Source organism: Pelophylax lessonae, assembly GCF_965119305.1.
Source record: "Pelophylax lessonae genome assembly, chromosome: 1".
Classification (NCBI taxonomy): domain Eukaryota; kingdom Metazoa; phylum Chordata; class Amphibia; order Anura; family Ranidae; genus Pelophylax; species Pelophylax lessonae.
Window position 1 is genome coordinate 20,934,878 of NC_138768.1, and position 19,521 is coordinate 20,954,398.

General features: G+C 43.2%; 1 protein-coding gene across 1 annotated transcript; it reads right to left on the reverse strand.

Moving 5' to 3' along the window:
* Positions 1-800: 800 nt before the first annotated feature.
* LOC309563504 (vomeronasal type-2 receptor 26-like) lies at positions 801-18,453 on the reverse strand (the record flags this gene model as incomplete). The annotated part of the gene is made up of 3 exons (XM_082267944.1): positions 801-1,708; positions 15,683-15,806; positions 17,923-18,453. 3 exons carry the CDS (start codon positions 18,451-18,453, stop codon positions 801-803), a joined length of 1,563 nt encoding a protein of 520 aa, XP_082124070.1.
* Between the last annotated feature and the right edge of the window lie 1,068 nt (positions 18,454-19,521).

Sequence of the window (19,521 nt, forward strand, 5' to 3'; positions counted from 1 at the left end):
TGCAGAGTTCAGGAGTGCATTATGCACAGTGTGCAACCCCCCCTCCCCCCTCAAAGATTCCTCACATCTCTCTCCTCCCTGGTCCGGCTCTAGTACCTCCATGTGTAGGTGTTTCTGCATCACCTTGCAGAGATATTGTTCCGTCTCTCAGATTCTGAAGATCTGTCCCTGCCGTGCCCCACCATAAGAGTGTGCAGAGATCTGTAAGTTCCAGGAGCCGCTGAGAGCCAAGTTGTCCCTTGTAAACATAGAAGGCTTCTGTATTTACAAATGACAGTGGGGAGTGGGAGAGGAGGGTGAGATCCAGAGGTGGTGGAATGGAGTTCTGTCACATTTCTGCTGCAAAACTGACTGTGAAGGCCACATGACAAGGCTTGGCGGGTCGGATTCTGGATTGGATTTATACTGGCTGGTGATCTTGAAGCTTTATTTCTTATCACAATCCAATCAGTGTGTGAGAGCAAAGTGGGAGCAAGCTGCTAAGTACAGGTGTTGGTTACATGGTGTGATGCTTTGATTGGTCACAGCAATTTTTGTGATCGGCATCGTCCAATGAACAGCGCAGTCACACTACTTTGCTTGTGCATGCTAGGGGGTCATGTAAGAGCAAGAAAACAATAAAGCTCTAAAATAGCATCCCATCCTATAACATCCATCTTCCATCCACTTATGTACAATAGGCAGACAGAAGGCAGTTAATATACACAAAAAATCATAATGATGATAACGATGATTTAACAATATTACTGAATGTGTTTAATCTGGTCTACAGCATTATACATTGAATCAATGAATTACATTTACAGCATTCTTTTCCCCAGCATTGTTCCTCTTGTGTTCAGCTCAGGTTTTAAAAGTAAAATGTAGAGTTTTGGAGAAAACATACACAATAATATTCCAGCACTGGAGGTCAATATGGCGAATATTTCCACAGCCACCATGTATTTCCCTCTGGTGCTCAGATAGGCCGGGATCATGGCAATCCAGACACTGCAGAACACCAGCATGCTGAAGGTGATGTACTTGGCTTCATTAAAACTGTCCGGTAATGTCCTCACCATGAAAGCCAGAACAAAACTCACAGCTGCCAGAAACCCCATATAACCCAACATAGAGTAGAACCCAATAACTGACCCTTCATTACACTGAATGATGATCTTCCCAGGATAGGAGTCCATGTCATACTCCTGAAATGGTGGAGAGATGGACAACCAGAGAATACAATTCATAACCTGAATAGATGAGCAGAATAACATGACTGTATTGGGAAGTTTGACTCCCACCCATTTTCTACAAGAGCTTCCAGGTCTGGTGGCTTTGAAAGCAATGAAGACCATGATAGTTTTGGCTAGGATAGAAGATGCTGAGATGGTGAAGGGAACTCCAAAGGAGACTTGTTGCAGCATACAGGTAATATCCACAGGACGTCCAAGGAAGAGGAATACAGACAGGAAACTCGGTATGAGGGAGAGGAGCAGAATGAAGCTGAGGTTCCGGTTATTGGCTCTGACTATGGGAGTGCTCCGAAACCAAAAAAATAGTCCAAGTATAAGGAGAGATGTTGTAACAAATATGACTGAAGTTACAGAAAAAAATAAAACTAGAATATCCTCCTCGTATGATAAATACTCATTGACCTTGTCAATACAAATATTTTTGGCTTTGTTAGGCCATTCATTTTCAGGACACTTCTTGCAGATTTTACTGTCTGTAGAGTAAAAATAAGTGAAAATAACATTAGGCACGGTACACCGAGAATGCAACTATATGATGATATGAATATTTTTTTAGTCATTTCCTTAACCACTTGCTGACCGCCCTATAGCACTTTTACTGCTACCGGATCGCGGTTGTGCACCAAATCACATATATATATACAGTGGGTACGGAAAGTATTCAGACCCCCTTAAATTTTTCACTCTTTGTTATATTGCAGCCATTTGCTAAAATCATTTAAGTTCATTCTTCTTCCTCATGAATGTACACATAGCACCCCATACTGACAGAAAAACACAGAATTGTTGACATTGTTGCAGATTTATTAAAAAAGAAAAACTGAAATATCACATGGTCCTAAGTATTCAGACCCTTTGCTCAGTATTTAGTAGAAGCCCCCTTTTGATCTAATACAGCCAGGAGTCTTTTTGGGAAAGATGCAACAAGTCTTTCACACCTGGATTTGGGGATCCTCTGCCATTCCTCCTTGTAGATCCTCTCCAGTTCTGTCAGGTTGGATGGTAAACGTTGGTGGACAGCCATTTTTAGGTCTCTCCAGAGATGCTCAATTGGGTTTAAGTCAGGGCTCTGGCTGGGCCATTCAAGAACAGTCACGGAGTTGTTGTGAAGCCACTCCTTCGTTATTTTAGCTGTGTGCTTAGGGTCATTGTCTTGTTGGAAGGTAAACCTTCAGTCCGGTCTGAGGTCCAGAGCACTCTGGAGAAGGTTTTTGTCCAGGATATCCCTGTACTTGGCCGCATTCATCTTTCCCTCGATTGCAACCAGTCGTCCTGTCCCTGCAGCTGAAAAACACCCCCACAGCATGATGCTGCCACCACCATGCTTCACTGTTGGGACTGTATTGGACAGGTGATGAGCAGTGCCTGGTTTTCTCCACACATACCGCTTAGAATTAAGGCCAAAAAGTTCTATTTTGGTCTCATCAGACCAGAGAATCTTATTTCTCACCATCTTGGAGTCCTTCAGGTGTTTTTTTAGCAAACTCCATGCGGGCTTTCATGTGTCTTACACTGAGGAGAGGCTTCCGTCGGGCCACTCTGCCATAAAGCCCCGACTGGTGGAGGGCAGCAGTGATGGTTGACTTTCTACAACTTTCTCCCATCTCCTGACTGCATCTCTGGAGCTCAGCCACAGTGATCTTTGGGTTCTTCTTTACCTCTCTCACCAAGGCTCTTCTCCCCCGATAGCTCAGTTTGGCCGGACGGCCAGCTCTAGGAAGGGTTCTGGTCGTCCCAAACGTCTTCCATTTGAGGATTATGGAGGCCACTGTGCTCTTAGGAACCTTAAGTGCAGCAGAAATCTTTTTGTAACCTTGGCCAGATCTGTGCCTTGCCACAATTCTGTCTCTGAGCTCTTTTAGGCAGTTCCTTTGACCTCATGATTCTCATTTGCTCTGACATGCATTGTGATCTGGAAGGTCTTATATAGACAGGTGTGTGGCTTTCCTAATCAAGTCCAATCAGTATATTCAAACACAGCTGGACTCAAATGAAGGTGTAGAACCATCTCAAGGATGATCAGAAGAAATGGAAAGCACCTGAGTTAAATATATGAGTGTCACAGCAAAGGGTCTGAATACTTAGGACCATGTGATATTTCAGTTTTTCTTTTTTAATAAATCTGCAACAATGTCAACAATTCTGTGTTTTTCTGTCAGTATGGGGTGCTATGTGTACATTCATGAGGAAGAAGAATGAACTTAAATGATTTTAGCAAATGGATGCAATATAACAAAGAGTGAAAAATTTAAGGGGGTCTGAATACTTTCCGTACCCACTGTATATACACAGTGCCTTGTGAAAGTATTCGGCCCCCTTGAACTTTTCGACCTTTTGCCACATTTCAGGCTTAAAACATAAAGATATAAAACTGTAATTTTTTGTGAAGAATCAACAACAAGTTGGACACAATCATGAAGTGGAACATAGAAACATAGAAACATAGAATGTGTCGGCAGATAAGAACCATTTGGCCCATCTAGTCTGCCCAATATATCTGAATCCTATGAATAGTCCCTGGCCCTATCTTATATGAAGGATAGCCTTATGCCTATCCCATGCATGCTTAAACTACTTCACTGTATTTGCAGCTACCACTTCTGCAGGAAGGTTATTCCATGCATCCACTACTCTCTCAGTAAAGTAATACTTCCTCATATTACTTTTAAACCTTTGCCCCTCTAATTTAAAACTGTGTCCTCTTGTGGTAGTTTTTCTTCTTTTAAATATGCTCTCCTCCTTTACCGAGTTGATTCCCTTTATGTATTTATAAGTTTCTATCATATCCCCTCTGTCTCTTCTTTCTTCCAAGCTATACATGTTAAGGTCCTTTAACCTTTCCTGGTAAGTTTTTTCCTGCAATCCATGTACTAGTTTAGTAGCTCTTCTCTGGACTCTCTCTAGAGTATCTATATCCTTCTGGAGATATGGCCTCCAGTACTGCGCACAATACTCCAAGTGAGGTCTCACCAGTGTTCTGTACAGCGGCATAAGCACTTCTCTCTTTCTACTGCTTATACCTCTCCCTATACATCCAAGCATTCTGCTGGCATTTCGTGCTGCTCTATTACATTGTCTTCCCACCTTTAAGTCTTCTGAAATAATTACTCCTAAATCCCTTTCCTCAGATACTGAGGTCAGGACTGTGTCAAATATTCTATATTCTGCCCTGCATTATCTTGCACTTATCCACATTAAATTTCAGTTGCCAGAGTTCTGACCATTCTTCTAGTTTTCCTAAATCCTTTTCCATTTGGCGTTTCCCTCCAGGAACATCAACCCTGTTACATATCTTTGTGTCATCAGCAAAAAGACAAACCTTACCATCGAGGCCTTTTGCAATATCACTTATGAAGATATTAAACAAAATTGGTCCCAGTACAGATCCCTGAGGTACCCCACTGGTAACATGACCTTGTTCTGAATGTTCTCCATTGACTACAACCCTTTGTTGTCTGTCACTCAGCCACTGCCTAATCCACTCAACAATATGGGAGTCCATGCTCAATGACTGCAGTTTATTGATAAGTCTTCTATGTGGGACAGTGTCAAAAGCCTTACTAAAATCTAGATATGCAATGTCTACTGCACCTCCACCATCTATTATTTTAGTCACCCAGTCAAAAAAATCTATAAGATTTGTTTAACATGATCTCCCTGAAGTAAACGCATGTTGTTTTTCATCTTGCAATCCATGGGATCCATGGGAACGAAATGTATTGGATATTTCGAACTTTTTTAACAAATAAAAAACTGAAAAATTGGGCGTGCAAAATTATTCAGCCCCCTTAAGTTAATACTTTGTAGCACCACCTTTTGCTGCGATTACAGCTGTAAGTCGCTTGGGGTATGTCTCTATCAATTTTGCACATCGAGAGACTGAAAATTTTGCCCATTCTTCCTTGCAAAACAGCTCGAGCTCAGTGAGGTTGGATGGAGAGCATTTGTGAACAGCAGTTTTCAGTTCTTTCTACAGATTCTCAATTAGATTCAGGTCTGGACTTTGACTTGGCCATTCTAACACCTGGATATGTTTATTTGTGAACCATTCCATTGTAGATTTTGCTTTATGTTTTGGATCATTGTCTTGTTGGAAGACAAATCTCCGTCCCAGTCTCAGGTCTTTTGCAGACTCCATCAGGTTTTCTTCCAGAATGGTCCTGTATTTGGCTCTATCCATCTTCCCATCAATTTTAACCATCTTCCCTGTCCCTGCTGAAGAAAAGCAGGCCGAAACCATTATGCTGCCACCACCATGTTTGACAGTGGGGATGGTGTGTTCAGGGTGATGAGCTGTGTTGCTTTTATGCCAAACATAACGTTTTGCATTGTTGCCAAAAAGTTTTATTTAGGTTTCATCTGACCAGAGCACCTTCTTCCACATGTTTGGTGTCTCCCAGGTGGCTTGTGGCAAACTTTAAACAACACTTTTTATGGATATCTTTAGGAAATGGCTTTCTTCTTGCCACTCTTCCATAAAGGCTAGATTTGTGCAGTATACGACTGATTGTTGTCCTATGGGCAGAGTCTCCCACCTCAGCTGTAGATCTCTGCAGTTCATCCAGAGTGATCATGGGCCTCTTGGCTGCATCTCTGATCAGTCTTCTCCTTGTATGAGCTGAAAGTTTAGAGGGACGGCCAGGTCTTCGTAGATTTGCAGTGGTCTGATACTCCTTCCATTTCAATATTATGGCTTGCACAGTGCTCCTTGGGATGTTTAAAGCTTGGGAAATCTTTTTGAATCCAAATCCGGCTTTAAACTTCTCCACAACAGTATCTCGGACCTGCCTGGTGTGTTCCTTGTTCTTCATGATGCTCTCTGCGCTTTAAACGGACCTCTGAGACTATCACAGTGCAGGTACATTTATACAGAGACTTGATTACACACAGGTGGATTCTATTTATCATCATTAGTCATTTAGGTCAACATTGGATCATTCAGAGATCCTCACTTAACTTCTGGAGAGAGTTTGCTGCACTGAAAGTAAAGGGGCTGAATAATTTTGCACGCCCAATTTTTCAGTTTTTTATTTGTTAACAAAGTTTGAAATATCCGGGGGGCGTGGCTTGCGCGCGAGCTGAATGGCTGCATGAGCTGAGAGCTCCCTGTAACCGGCCGGAGAATCCACCAGCATCGGGGCAGCAAACAGCCATCAAGTCTCCAAATCTGATCCTCGGGCACCCCTGACTCGTTGGGAACATGTCTTCTCGAAAAAGAAAGGACGAGAGGGGACCTACAAAACTTACGGCCTTCTTCTCTAAACCGCCAACGAGGCCCGGGAAGTCCCAAGATGGCGCCGCCGCGCCTGAGGAGAGAGGAGATGACGCGGCCTACACAGATCTGCCGGACGCGCTGCCGCTGATCCCGGATGACCGAGCACTTGACCAGTCCTCATCACCCTCTCCGGCAACCCCGGTCACGGGCAGCCCCGCCAAGACCCGCATGAGGATGGAGCCGGAGGACGTGTCCGATCCCGCTGTGAGTACACCACTCCCGGCTATGTGTGCCATGTCGGCGCTGCAGTCCTCTATTGCTGCATTCCCCACCACAGGGCAACCTGTGCTAGATACCACTATGAAAAATATGCTGATGACCTTCCAATCATCACTGATGGCGAACTTGTCTACTATTATGCAGAAGTTTTCATGTGAGATGTTGCAGATGGGCAGGAGAGTGACACATATAGAAGACAAGATGGAGGAATGCACAGACACAGTGAATGATCTCATTGATGCTTATAATGTACAGCGAGAGGACACTGACTGGATTAAGCATAAATTGGCGGATCTTGAAGACCGATCTCGCCGTAATAATATCAAAATTAGAGGTATCCCTGAGTCTGTGCAACCTGCTGACCTGCAACAATATGCAACTACTATGTTTTCTTCTATGGTTCCAGAACTCACACCTATAAAGCTGACAATAGACCGGATCCATAGACTCCCCAGACCTCGTCATCTTGAGGATTCTGTCCCCAGGGATGTACTTTTGCGCATACATTTTTACCCTGCTAAGGAAAGAATCCTACAAATGTCCAGGAAAATGGGCACGCTGCCAGCTCCGTACGAGGCTATTCAGATATATGCAGATCTGTCTCAGCACACTCTCCAGCAGCGACGGCAATTGAAGACCCTGACCAAGGCTCTCTTCAACCATAAAATCATCTATAAATGGCGCCACCCTGCCACGCTAATGGTCACGTACAATGGCATTCCCCACACCATCTCCACCATCGAGGGAGGAATGAAGCTACTACATTCTTGGGGTATCATTCCGGAACTCCCCAAGGGCTCACATGAAGGCGCAAGACCCCCCCTTCCACCTAGATCCAGATCTACACAGGGGTCCCCGAGTTTCAGGTTTTAATCGTGTATTCAGAGCTACCCCTTACTAGCTTCACATAGTCCGGCCGGGCTACAAATGTGTGATCACCTACTTTTCCTCACGTTCTGTCCTTCCACTTTTGTGGACAACCCCCGATTTGTTTCAGCAAGCCTGTCATAGGGTTATACTTGCTGGATATTGGCACTTGTTGCTTACCAGACCGTAAAGCATAGTTTCTACTTTTAGTGCCGGTGCACAATTGTACGAGTTTTTGTGTTATAACTTTTTTATTTCTTCTCACCAGAAGTGACCTTTACTAATTTGCAAGTTTTGACCCATCGCAGTATTTCAGCAGCTGATTCTGAGTGACTAGTGTGTTGTTCTAGGAGTGACCACCGTTGCCCTCCCTGCAGAGCTCTCACCGTCTCCTGTGTCCTGTGCATCTACCTACAGCACCACGAACAGTTTCCGTCCAGCCCTACCTATCCTGGTAAAGTAACTGTGCACTTATACTGGTCAGTGTATCTGCTTCTACCATCGGTAAGCGATGTCCTTTACCATTGTGTCCATCAATGCTAGGGGCTTGAACCACCCTGCCAAACGGGCCTCTTTGTGGTCCACAGCATGCTCGCTTAAGGGAGATATCATTTGTGTACAAGAAACGCACTTTGCTAGTTCTGCCACCCCAAAATGTAGCCATAAGCACTTCCCTAACATCTATATAGCATCGGGGAAAAAGAAGCGCAAGGGAGTTCTTCTGGCCATCAAGCACTCTCTGGTGTTCCAGCACCATGAATCTATCCTGGACCCCAAGGGGCGTTATATCATACTCAGATGCTCTATTGACAATAGACCATATACTATCGTGAACCTGTACGCACCCAACAACCATCAAATGCCTTTCATTCGCTCTGTGATAAGTAAAGCTAAGGCACTTCAATTTGGCAATCTCCTTGTATGTGGAGACTTCAACCTAGTTCCGGACAATGATTTGGATTCCTCCGCAGTGTCTAAACGGCATAATTCTTCTTTGTCAAAGTTTCTGTGGACCAATGATCTCTATGACGTGTGGAGGTGCTGTCATGCGTCGGAGAGGGACTACTCCTTCCTCTCCCCGCGTCATGGCACCTACTCGCGCATAGACCTATGTGTCTCTGATAAGCATTTATTAGAACGTGTTTCGGCTGCTGAGCTCCATACGGCCACCTGGTCGGACCACTCCCCGCTGAGCATTACAATTTCGCATGAACCACCAGCATACTCCACTTTTGTATGGAGGTTGCACAATCATTTAATTTCTAAACCGTCCTATGTTGAGGAAATCCAACTGCACCTTGACAACTATATTTCTGACAATTTACACCATGATTCTGATCCGTTGGTCGTGTGGAATGCTCACAAAGCAGTCTTGAGAGGGGTATTCATGCAGTTAGGAGCCAGGGACAGGAAGAGGAGGTCACAGCAAATAGACGAGATTACCCGTAAACTTTCCTCCCTGGACTCGCGACACAAACAATCACCTTCTCCCGCCTTGCAATCGCAAATTTTTACCCTGCGACAGGAACTTAGAGCCTTCCTGTTGGAAAAATTTAGCACTTCTCTTAAAAAATGGAAAGCTACCGCTTACTCCACTAACAACAAAGCCACCAAAGCAATGGCCCTACGTATTAAAGGGCAAAGAATTAAATCCAAGATCCCCTATATGCTTTATCCTGATTCAAAAACAAAATTGCTTAAGCCAAATCTCATAGCTAATGCTTTCAGTTCCTATTACGCATCCCTATATAATCTCAAGGATGATCCGATGACACACCAGCCCTCCCCACAGGACATTGCTTCCTTCCTTGACCACATTAAACTACCATCTATTTCCTCTACTGATCTGGAGTCCCTTAATCGCCCCTTTTCAGATCTGGAAATTGCCGTAGCCATATCGGAGCTTCCAAACCTGAAATCTCCTGGCCCCGACGGTTATTCGGCCGAGTATTATAAAACATTTCAGTCTTCATTGATTCCGTTGTTACGTGGGGTATTTAATAATGCTGCTTCCTCCTCTTCTTTCCCTGGTGAAATGTTAAAGGCTATGGTTGTAACTTTACCCAAACCTGGCAAGGAGCCCAATCAACCCCAGAACTTCAGGCCTATTTCCCTTTTAAATGTGGATGTAAAAATATATGCAAAATTGATAGCTACTAGGTTGGTGGACCTGCTTCCCTCCATAATCCATAAGGACCAATCGGGCTTCACCAAAGGCCGCCAGGCGTCAGACGCCACGAGACGCGTTATCAATGTTATCCACCAGGCGGGCCTCTCTGGAACGCCTTCTCTGCTCCTATCCTTGGACGCGGAGAAGGCGTTCGATAGGGTCCACTGGGGATTCCTTTCGGGTGTCCTCCATAAATTCGGCATACACGGGTTCATGCATAATGCCATCATGGCATTATACTCTGCCCCTTCAGCGATAGTTCGCACCACAGAAGCCGTATCCATCCCCTTTAGCATTACTAACGGTACCAGACAGGGATGTCCTCTCTCCCCACTGATCTTTAATATGATTATGGAAACCCTTGCTGAACACATTAGATCCAACCCCAAAATTTCAGGGATCCGTATATCGGACCAACACCACAAAATCAGTCTGTTCGCAGACGACGTTATACTTATGGTAACTGATCCCTCCACCTCCCTGCCGGAAATTCAGAGAACTCTTCAATGGTTTGGAGAGGTTTCGTTCTATAAAGTTAACGAATCGAAATCTCATATCTTGGGCATAGGGATAGATGCTGTAACGAGCAATCTCCTCCAAAAGCATTTTCCTTATGTGTGGGAAGACAAATGCATTTCTTATCTTGGCGTTCAGTTGACAGCTTCCACTAAATGGCTATTTAAGCACAATTTCATCCCCGCCCGCTCCTCTCTACAAGATAACCTCAAGAAGTTGGCGTCCTCTGAGTTCTCCTGGCTGGGGAGGTTGGCAGCCTTTAAAATGATGTACCTTCCCCAACTACTCTACTTATTCCGTACGCTTCCGATCCCCATACCAAAATACTATTTCAAATCCCTCCAATCGATGATTTCTAAATTCATCTGGCAAGGTAAAAAGCCTAGATGTGCGCATGCCAAGCTCATTAAACATAGATCAGTGGGGGGAGCAGGTTATGTGGATGTGCAAGATTACTACACCGCGTCAGTTCTCACCCAATTACAGGACTGGTTCAGATCCGTTCCCACGACTTTGTGGGGCTCGATCGAAGCCTCCTATTGTATTAAAAAGGACTTAATGGCCTGGCTTATGGCAACCACCTTAGGAGCTAGGATACCCTCCCATTTCCCACCATTTATGAAAGCGGCGGCCACGGCCTGGAGGGTTTTGTTAGCACAACAGTCCTTAGCCTCAGCACAAACCCCTCTTCGGATCCCCATTACGGCACTGCATTCCCTTATGGATTGTGCATACTTCATGGAGTGGCGGATGAAAGGTGTTGACTATATAGATGACTTGTATGAGGGTACCAAGTTGCTGTCATTCCCTGCCCTCCAAGCTAAATTCCACCTTCCCCCCACATTTTTCTTCACATACATGAGATTAGTTCATTTTCTGCACTCGACTGCACCATGGCCGCAGTTCGTCCCCACCCAGGCTTGGAAATATCTCTCTGCTTCTGGACCCGCTAGACAAAAGGGAATCACCCTCTTCTATAACCTCCTCCAACATAAAATGCTATTCACCAAGACCACCCCTCACATACAATGGGAAAGGGATTTGGGGAAAACTTACTCGGATCGTCAATGGACCAGGGCACTCCAATCAGTCCATAAAGTTACTAGCTGCTCCAGTTTATGGGAGTTATCGTTAAAAATTTCTCTTAAATGGTACCTGACCCCCTCGAAACTACACAGACTTGATAGTAAGTATGATAATACCTGCTGGAGGACGTGTGGGGAGGAGGGTACTCTTTTCCACACTCTGTGGCAATGTCCGAAACTACTACCTTATTGGAATGGTGTGTTTGCAATCATATCTGAGGTAGCACAGAGGCCTATGTCACGCAATCCGAGTTTGGCGCTGCTATCACTCGGGATAGAAGAAGTCCCCAAGAACCTGAGACACTCAATATTACATATTTTGTTAGCAGCAAGACTAGTTATTACCCGGGCTTGGAAACAAGAGCTTCCCCCAACTGCTGAGGATGTTGTTGGCCTTGTCAACACGCACTACATGTTTGAGCGTACTCTCTCCCTTAAACACAGCACTGCACGGGATATAACCTTGCAGTGGCAACCTTGGATACATTGGTCTAGGCACAAAGCAGTAGTTTTATCTCCTAGCTAGCTCACTTTTCTCTCTTGAAATGTTTATTGTGTAGTTACCTATGGAGTGGCTCCGCCGTGTAGTCTCCGTTCTCGGGCACAGTTTTGATCCCCGTGGGGGTGTCCGGGAGCGGGGGGTATGGGGTGGGCCCGACCGTTCCGTTTCATTTCCATATACGGGACCACGGGAGACGGGAGACACTAGCCTATGTGTGTCAACCGGGGGTCACAAACATACTATGGTTTGTGTTGTATGTCACGTCACTTAGTTTGGATGTCTTTTGAGTTAAATCCAGTATGGAAATTTGTTGCTTGCATCGTTAAGTAATTCTATTTGCTTCTGGGCGACAGATGAAGCGTATGTTAATTTCGAGCTGTTTATATTGTAAATGAGGCCATATTGTGGTCTTTTGGACTGTTGTATTACTACTGAAATACCTTTGCTTTTCTTTGTATGTTCTTGACAAATTCTCAATAAAAACTTTTAAATTTAAAGTTTGAAATATCCAATAAATTTTGTTCCACTTTATGGTTGTGTCCCACTTGTTGTTGATTCTTCACAAAAAATTACAGTTTTATATCTTTATGTTTGAAGCCTGAAATGTGGCAAAAGGTTGAAAAGTTCAAGGGGGCCGAATACTTTCGCAATGCACTGTATATATATATATATATATATATATATATATATATATATATATATATATATATATGTATATATATGTGATTCTGCATTTCTGATGCAGGGGACTCGATGTTCTCCAGAACGCGTCGATCATTAGTAAAACACGGAGAACTGAGAGATGCCTATGTAAACAAGGGGGGAGGGGATGGATTCTGTGTTCCTGCACACTGTGTACACATAAACACTGGCTAGGCACACAGTTAACCCTTTGATCGCACTAGATGTTTAACCCATTCCCAGCCAGAGTCATTAGTACAGTGACAGTGCATATTTTTAGCACCGATCGCAGTATTAGTGTCACTGGTTCCCACAAAGTGTCAAAAGGTTCAGTTAGTGTCCGATAATCCACCGCAATATCCCAGTATCACTATAAGTCGCTGATCACCTCCATTACTAGCAATAACATTTCCAGAAATATAGCCCATAGTTTGTAGACGCTCTAACATTCGTGTAAACCAATCAATGAGCACTTATTGATATTTATTTACCAAAAACATGTAGCAGAATAAATTTTGGCCTAAATTTGAGAAGAAATAAGATTTTTAAATGTTTTTATTGAATATGTTTTATAGCAGAAAATAATTTCTTTTTTTTTTTTTCCAATTTGTTGGTCTTCTTTTTGTTTATAGCGCACAAAATAAGAAATGCAGTGGTGATCAGATACCACAAAAGAAAGCTCTATTTGTAGGAAAAAATTACCTACATTTTATTTGTAACGTGTCGCACGAGCGCGCAATTGTCTGTTAAAGTAACACAGTGCCGTATAGCAAAAAATGGCCTGGTCATGAAGAAGGTAAACCTTCCGGAGGTCAAGCAGTCAATTTTCTTTAAAATGTTTTTGAGTTATGATGTAATATTGAATGTGAGTTAAAAGCCATACAAAAAAAAAAATGTTTGGAGCAATATATATATGGTAAATATCTAATATATATACACTGCCTAAAAAAACTAAAGGAGCACTCTGAAAACACATCAGATCTCAATGGGGAAAAATATCATACTGGATATCGATACTGATATGAACTGGTTAATATGCTGCGATCTATACTGGTATTGACTGGGTAATGTGTTAGGATCTATACTGGTATGGACTGGGTAATGTATGAGGAAGGAAAGAATGGCAAACCATTTAATGGAAATAAAAATTATCACCCTACAGAGGGCTGAACTCAAAGACACCCCCAAAATATAAAAAAATTGGCTGAAATTTTATTGCAGAAACTCAAAATGGTCCTCACCAGTTTGTATGGCCCCCACCTGCTTGTATGCATGCCTGAAAACATTGGGGTATGCTCCTAATGAGACAAAAGATGGTGTCCTGGGATATTTCCTCCCAGATCTGGACCAGGGCATCACTGAGCTCCTGAACAGACTGAGCTGCAACCAGGTGCAGATGGACAAAAACATAATGTCCCAGAGATGTTCTATTGGATTTAGGTCAGGCGAGCGTGGAGGCCATTCAAGGGTATGAATTCCTTCATCCTCCAGGAACTGGCTGCATACTCTCGCCACATGAGGTCGGATATTGTCGTGCACCAGGATGAATCCAGGTCCCACTGCCCCAGTGTAGGGTCTGACAGCGAGTCCAAAGATTTAATCCCAATAACTAATGGCAGTCAGGGTGCCATTGTCTAGCCTGTAGAGGTCTGTGTCTCCCTCCATGGATATGCCTCAACAGACCATTACTGACCCACCACCAAACCGGTCATGCTGAATGAGGTTACAGGCAGCATAATGTCCTCCAAAGCTTCTCAGGACCCCTTCACGTCTGTCACATGTGCTCAGGGTGAACCTGCTGTCATCTATGAAATCCACAGGGCGTCAGTGGTGGACCTGGAAATTCTTGTGTTCAATGGCAAATGCCAATAAAACTCCCCGATGCTGGGCAGTGAGCACAGAGCCCACTAGAAGATGGCTGGCCCTCAGGCCACCCTCATGAAGTCTGTTTCTGATTGTTTGGTCAGAGGCAGTCACACCAGTAGCCTGCTGGAGGTCATTTTGTAGGACTCTGGCAGTGCTCATCCTGTTCATCATTGTACAAAGGAGCAGATACCGGTCCTGCTGATGGGTTAAGTACCTTTATTGGCTCTGTCCAGCTCTCCTAGAGTAACTGCCTGTCTCCTGGAATCTCCTCCATGCTCTTGAGACTGTGCTGAGAGGCACAGCAAACCTTCCGGCAATGGTACATATTTATGTGCCATCCTGGAGGAGTTGGACTGCCTGTGCAACCTCTGTAGGGTCCAGGTATCACCTTATGCTACCAGTAGTGACACTGGCCCTAGCCAAATGGAAAACTAGTGAAAAACAGTCAGAAAAGATTAGTATAGAAAAAAATTGCAGTGGCCTCCACCTGTAAAACCATTCTTGTTTTGGAGGTTGTCTCAATGTTGCCTATCTAGGGCCCCTGGTGTTAATGTCATTAACACCAAAGCAGCTGAAACTGATTAACAACCTGCCTCTGCTACTTACCTGACCAGATCAATATCCCAGGAGTTTAACTGACGTCATGATATACTCTGATTTAGAAGTGTTCCTTTAATTTTTTTGAGCAGTATATATATATATATATATATATATATATATATATATATATATATACTGCTCAAAAAAATATATATATATATACAATATAATATAAGGTATAATATATAAGAAAGCTTTAGTCATGAATAAAGTGTGATGATGACCTACTGAAAATAAAAAGAACTTTAAGCCTCAGTGGTGGCCATGACACAGTCTATCTGTAACCCTAACATGTATGTAACAATCACATTCCCTTATTTTACCATTTTTTTGGTCTCTTCAGTGAAATCATTTTCCAGACCACTTTTTGGTAAGTGCAAAAGTGTTGGAGGCTTTCTCAGGCAGACAGTTGGAGGAATCTGATTCCCGTTGCTTGCTTGAGAAAGCCTCCAACACTCCCAGAAGGGTCAGAGGTAGAAGAAAAGTGCAGCAATCTTTACCAAAAAGGCTGAAAGGCGCCATCAGTAATCATTATTTTCATACAATGTAGGGAGATGTTCAGCCTGCAAAGTGTAAAGTGGTTACAGAATCACTTTAAGGGACTTTAAATGTTTTCATTTTCTAATTCAATATCAGAGTTTCTATTTAAATAAATATAAAGCTTACCAGATTGGTTTGATATTTCTCCTTCTGAACATGGAGCACAATTATAACAACATGGGTGATATCCTTCTCTTACAGATTTTCTGAACCCTGGAAGACATTCCTCGGAGCATCGACCCCTTGGGACCTAAGATAATATGGAAAGATATGAACTATTCAAGAGCAAAACTACAGATATGACAAAGGTGTAATAGACAATCTAAAAACATATAGATAAATCCACAACACTAACAGCGCTAATGAATAAAGTCTGCTAATATCAAGGTCACTCCCGTGTGGGAGGGATGATGTAAAAAAATTGAGTTTTCCATCACAAAACAGTTCCAGTAAGTGACAATCCAAATCCCAGGGAAAAGGGTGTGAAGGATTTCTTAATCATCCACCAAAAATCCACCAATCACCGGTGCTCCCCCCTGTCTCCTGGAACTCACCAGATAAATGATCAAAGCTCTCCCTCAGAGTATACTGCGATCACCATATATATGTCTCCAAACTCGTAAGATCGAAACTCCATGTGAACCTTATTAGCCTTCATATAGAACTCCATTCATGGTAGCATGTAAATGAAGAGTAGGGGCACATAGTGTAATTCCGCAACATTAATGGATTAAAATATGACACAAATAGCCCCACTCCCCTCAAGGTTTCTACTTACAGCAATAGATTGTAATGAAGGCATTCAATAAAACATGTACGCTCCATGACTCCCACTAGATCGGACCTGTATTCTCCAGGAGACCATAGCGTGGCCAGGCGTAGCAATGATATAAGGTGACCGCGCACACACGCACTGACGCGTTTCGTCGTAAGCACTTCCACTGAGAGCGTGTGTGCGCGGCGCGGTCGGCCGATATTTATCATACGGTGCAGGCGCACTCTGCACCGTCTCCGCGACCCAGAAGAGGACGGGACACGCTAACTTCCACTTTCCTGACGTCAGTGCCTGTGACGGGACTTCCGCCCAAACATTGACCCCGTAAATGACACATATAATCTACTTCCGGCCTTTCCTACGGATATCCCCGCATTGGAAACTACTCAGACAGCAGAGTGGGCTACAGATATATGGCCAATACTTTCTTGTGACCCTAATGTACAGCATCCATGTGTTTATTCGAATGCCCATCATTGTACACATGTACTAATTAAACAAGCCTGGGTCATAAACAGTATTTGTTACTATAAACTTAAAACCACATCAAATTGACTGATCGCAAGGAACACATAATATACAGAGTGATATTAGCAGATACGAGCATTGGATAAAATGATATGTATAAAAATATATAAAATACAATTAATTAATGCTCCAACATATATCAAATGTATAGATATATCTATAAATATAAATAAATACCACAGGATATATCCCAATCTACCTTAATACATCAGAATCATAAAAAATATAAATACACAATTTTAAAATTCATAAGAACCTCTAAAATTCACTAAAAAATCAGACGACATCAAGAATCAGCTGGATAGATAACAATTGAAATAAAAACGACTGCCAATAGGAAACTCCAACACATGATTAATAATTACTGATAAAACAATTGATATCTAAATCAATATTTAAACCTTTGGGATGTAAGGATTCTGTGAGGTAGATCCAGTGTGTTTCGCGTTTGGAGAGTTTGCGAACTCTATTGGATCCTCTCCATACTGGATCCACCCTTTCCACCCCCCAGAATTTGAGATGTGTGGGATCTCTATTGTGATAGTCACGAAAATGTAGGGATACATTGTGATTCTTAAAACCTTTCTGGATGTTTGCGATATGCTCAGACACCCTGATGGCAATGGTACGTTTCGTCCTTCCAATATATATCAGATTGCATGGACATTGTAAACAGTACACTACATGTGTACTGTTACATGTTATTAAATCTTTGATCTCAAAGCTTTGTCCATTGGAAGGAGACGTAAACATTGTAAAGTTCCTCAGGTGTGTGTGTGTACCTGTCTGCATGTTTTGCATTTTCTACATGCGAAAAAACCTGTGGTCTTATCCCAAAACATGGTTGGTTTAATGGGGGATCCAAAACTTTTTTAACCACTTGATCTCCAAAAGTGGGCCCTCTCCTGTATATAAACGAAGGGGTCTCAGGTAACACCCCGCTTAAAACCTTGTCCATGCATAGCACAGGCCAATGCTTTTTAAAAATCTGCTCCACATCCTGGTATTGTGCATTATACTGAGTTATAAAACTCCATTCATGCTCACGTGTGGGCTGTCTCACAGTATCCCTCAAACAATCGTTCTGAGAAAGACTCCCCACTTCAGCAATGGTTGTGTCAAGTTTATTAATTTCATACCCTTTTTCTACAAACCTTTGTTTTAAAACCTGGGCCAGGGTTTCAAAAACATCATCAGTGGTGCAGTTTCTCCTTACTTGGAGAAACTGTCCCCTCGGAATGTTGGACAACCATTTATGATGATGTCCACTCTGGACGGGGAGATATCTGTTCCGGTCAGTGGACTTAAAATAGACCTTAGTCTTCAGTCCACATTCCAGAAGGGATATCTCCACGTCCAGGAAATGAATGTTAGTACGACTCCAATTAAAGTCTAGCTTGATGTTGTTGGAATTATTGTTAAGTTTTCCACAGAATTCCAGCAGAGAGGATTCATTCCCTGCCCAAATGAAGAACAGATTGTCTATGTAACGACGATACATTACTAGTTCCTCATATTGGGCCGCATAAATGAACCGGTCCTCCCACTCACCCATGAATATGTTCGCCAGACTTGGAGCGAACTTGGCTCCCATTACCACACCTTTCTGTTGTTGGTAGAACACACCATTAAACCAAAAATAATTGTGCGCCAAACAAAAATCTAAAGCATGTCTTAAAAATCTCTTTTGGTACTCGGGAACCTCTTCCCTCCTGCTGAAAGACCAATTAAAAGCCAAAAGGGCATCATCATGTTGAATAATCGTATATAATGAGGTGACATCCCCTGTCACTAAGAAGATGTCCCCATTATTAGGTAAAGTCAATTCCTTAAGGGCTAGTAAGAAGGTCTTTGTATCTCGCAAGTAGGATCTCAATTGGATCACACTAGTTTGCAAAAAGTGGTCTAAGTACTCGCCTAATCTGGAAAACTACAGATATAATAGTGTAAGTAGGGATGGGCAACAATTGCCTGTTCAACCATTTACCAAACACCCAAATTTGCAGGGTGTTCATCCCAACGAACACCTTGCAATGAACTGAGCACTGCACAATGCATTCTGCACCCTGACTGGGCACAGTGTAAGCTAGTTGTTAGGGAGCGGGGCCAGGAAGATGAGTCATCAGCTTTCAATGGATTTCCCTGCTGACAGTTGAACAGTAAAAAAAAAAAAAAAAAGTGCTGGTAACAAAATAAAGAAAAAACAGTGTGCCCCCCCCCAGTCTATACCAGGCCCTTCGGATGTGGTATTGATTTGAAGGGGCACCCCCAAAAAATCAAAACTGTGTGGGGTCCCCCCTAAAATCCCTACCAAGCCCTTATATGCAGCCATGCAGCCTGCCAGGTTAGGAAAAAAAGGGGGGGGGTGAGTGAGCTTCCCCTTCCTGAACCATACCAGGCCACATACCTCAAAATAAGGGGGGGTGGATGCTTTGGAGCATGTTGATGGGGACAAGGGCCTCATCCCCACCTATTGGCCAGTAGTTGTAGGGGTCTACAGGCAGGTGGCTTATTGGAACCTAGAAGTCCCCTTTAAAAAGTGAGCCCCCAGATCCTGACCCCCCCCCCCCCATTTGAATGAGTATCGGGTACATAGTACCCCCACCCATTCACAAACAAAGTATCAAAAAGAATAAACACAAGAGAAAGTGACAATGAGATG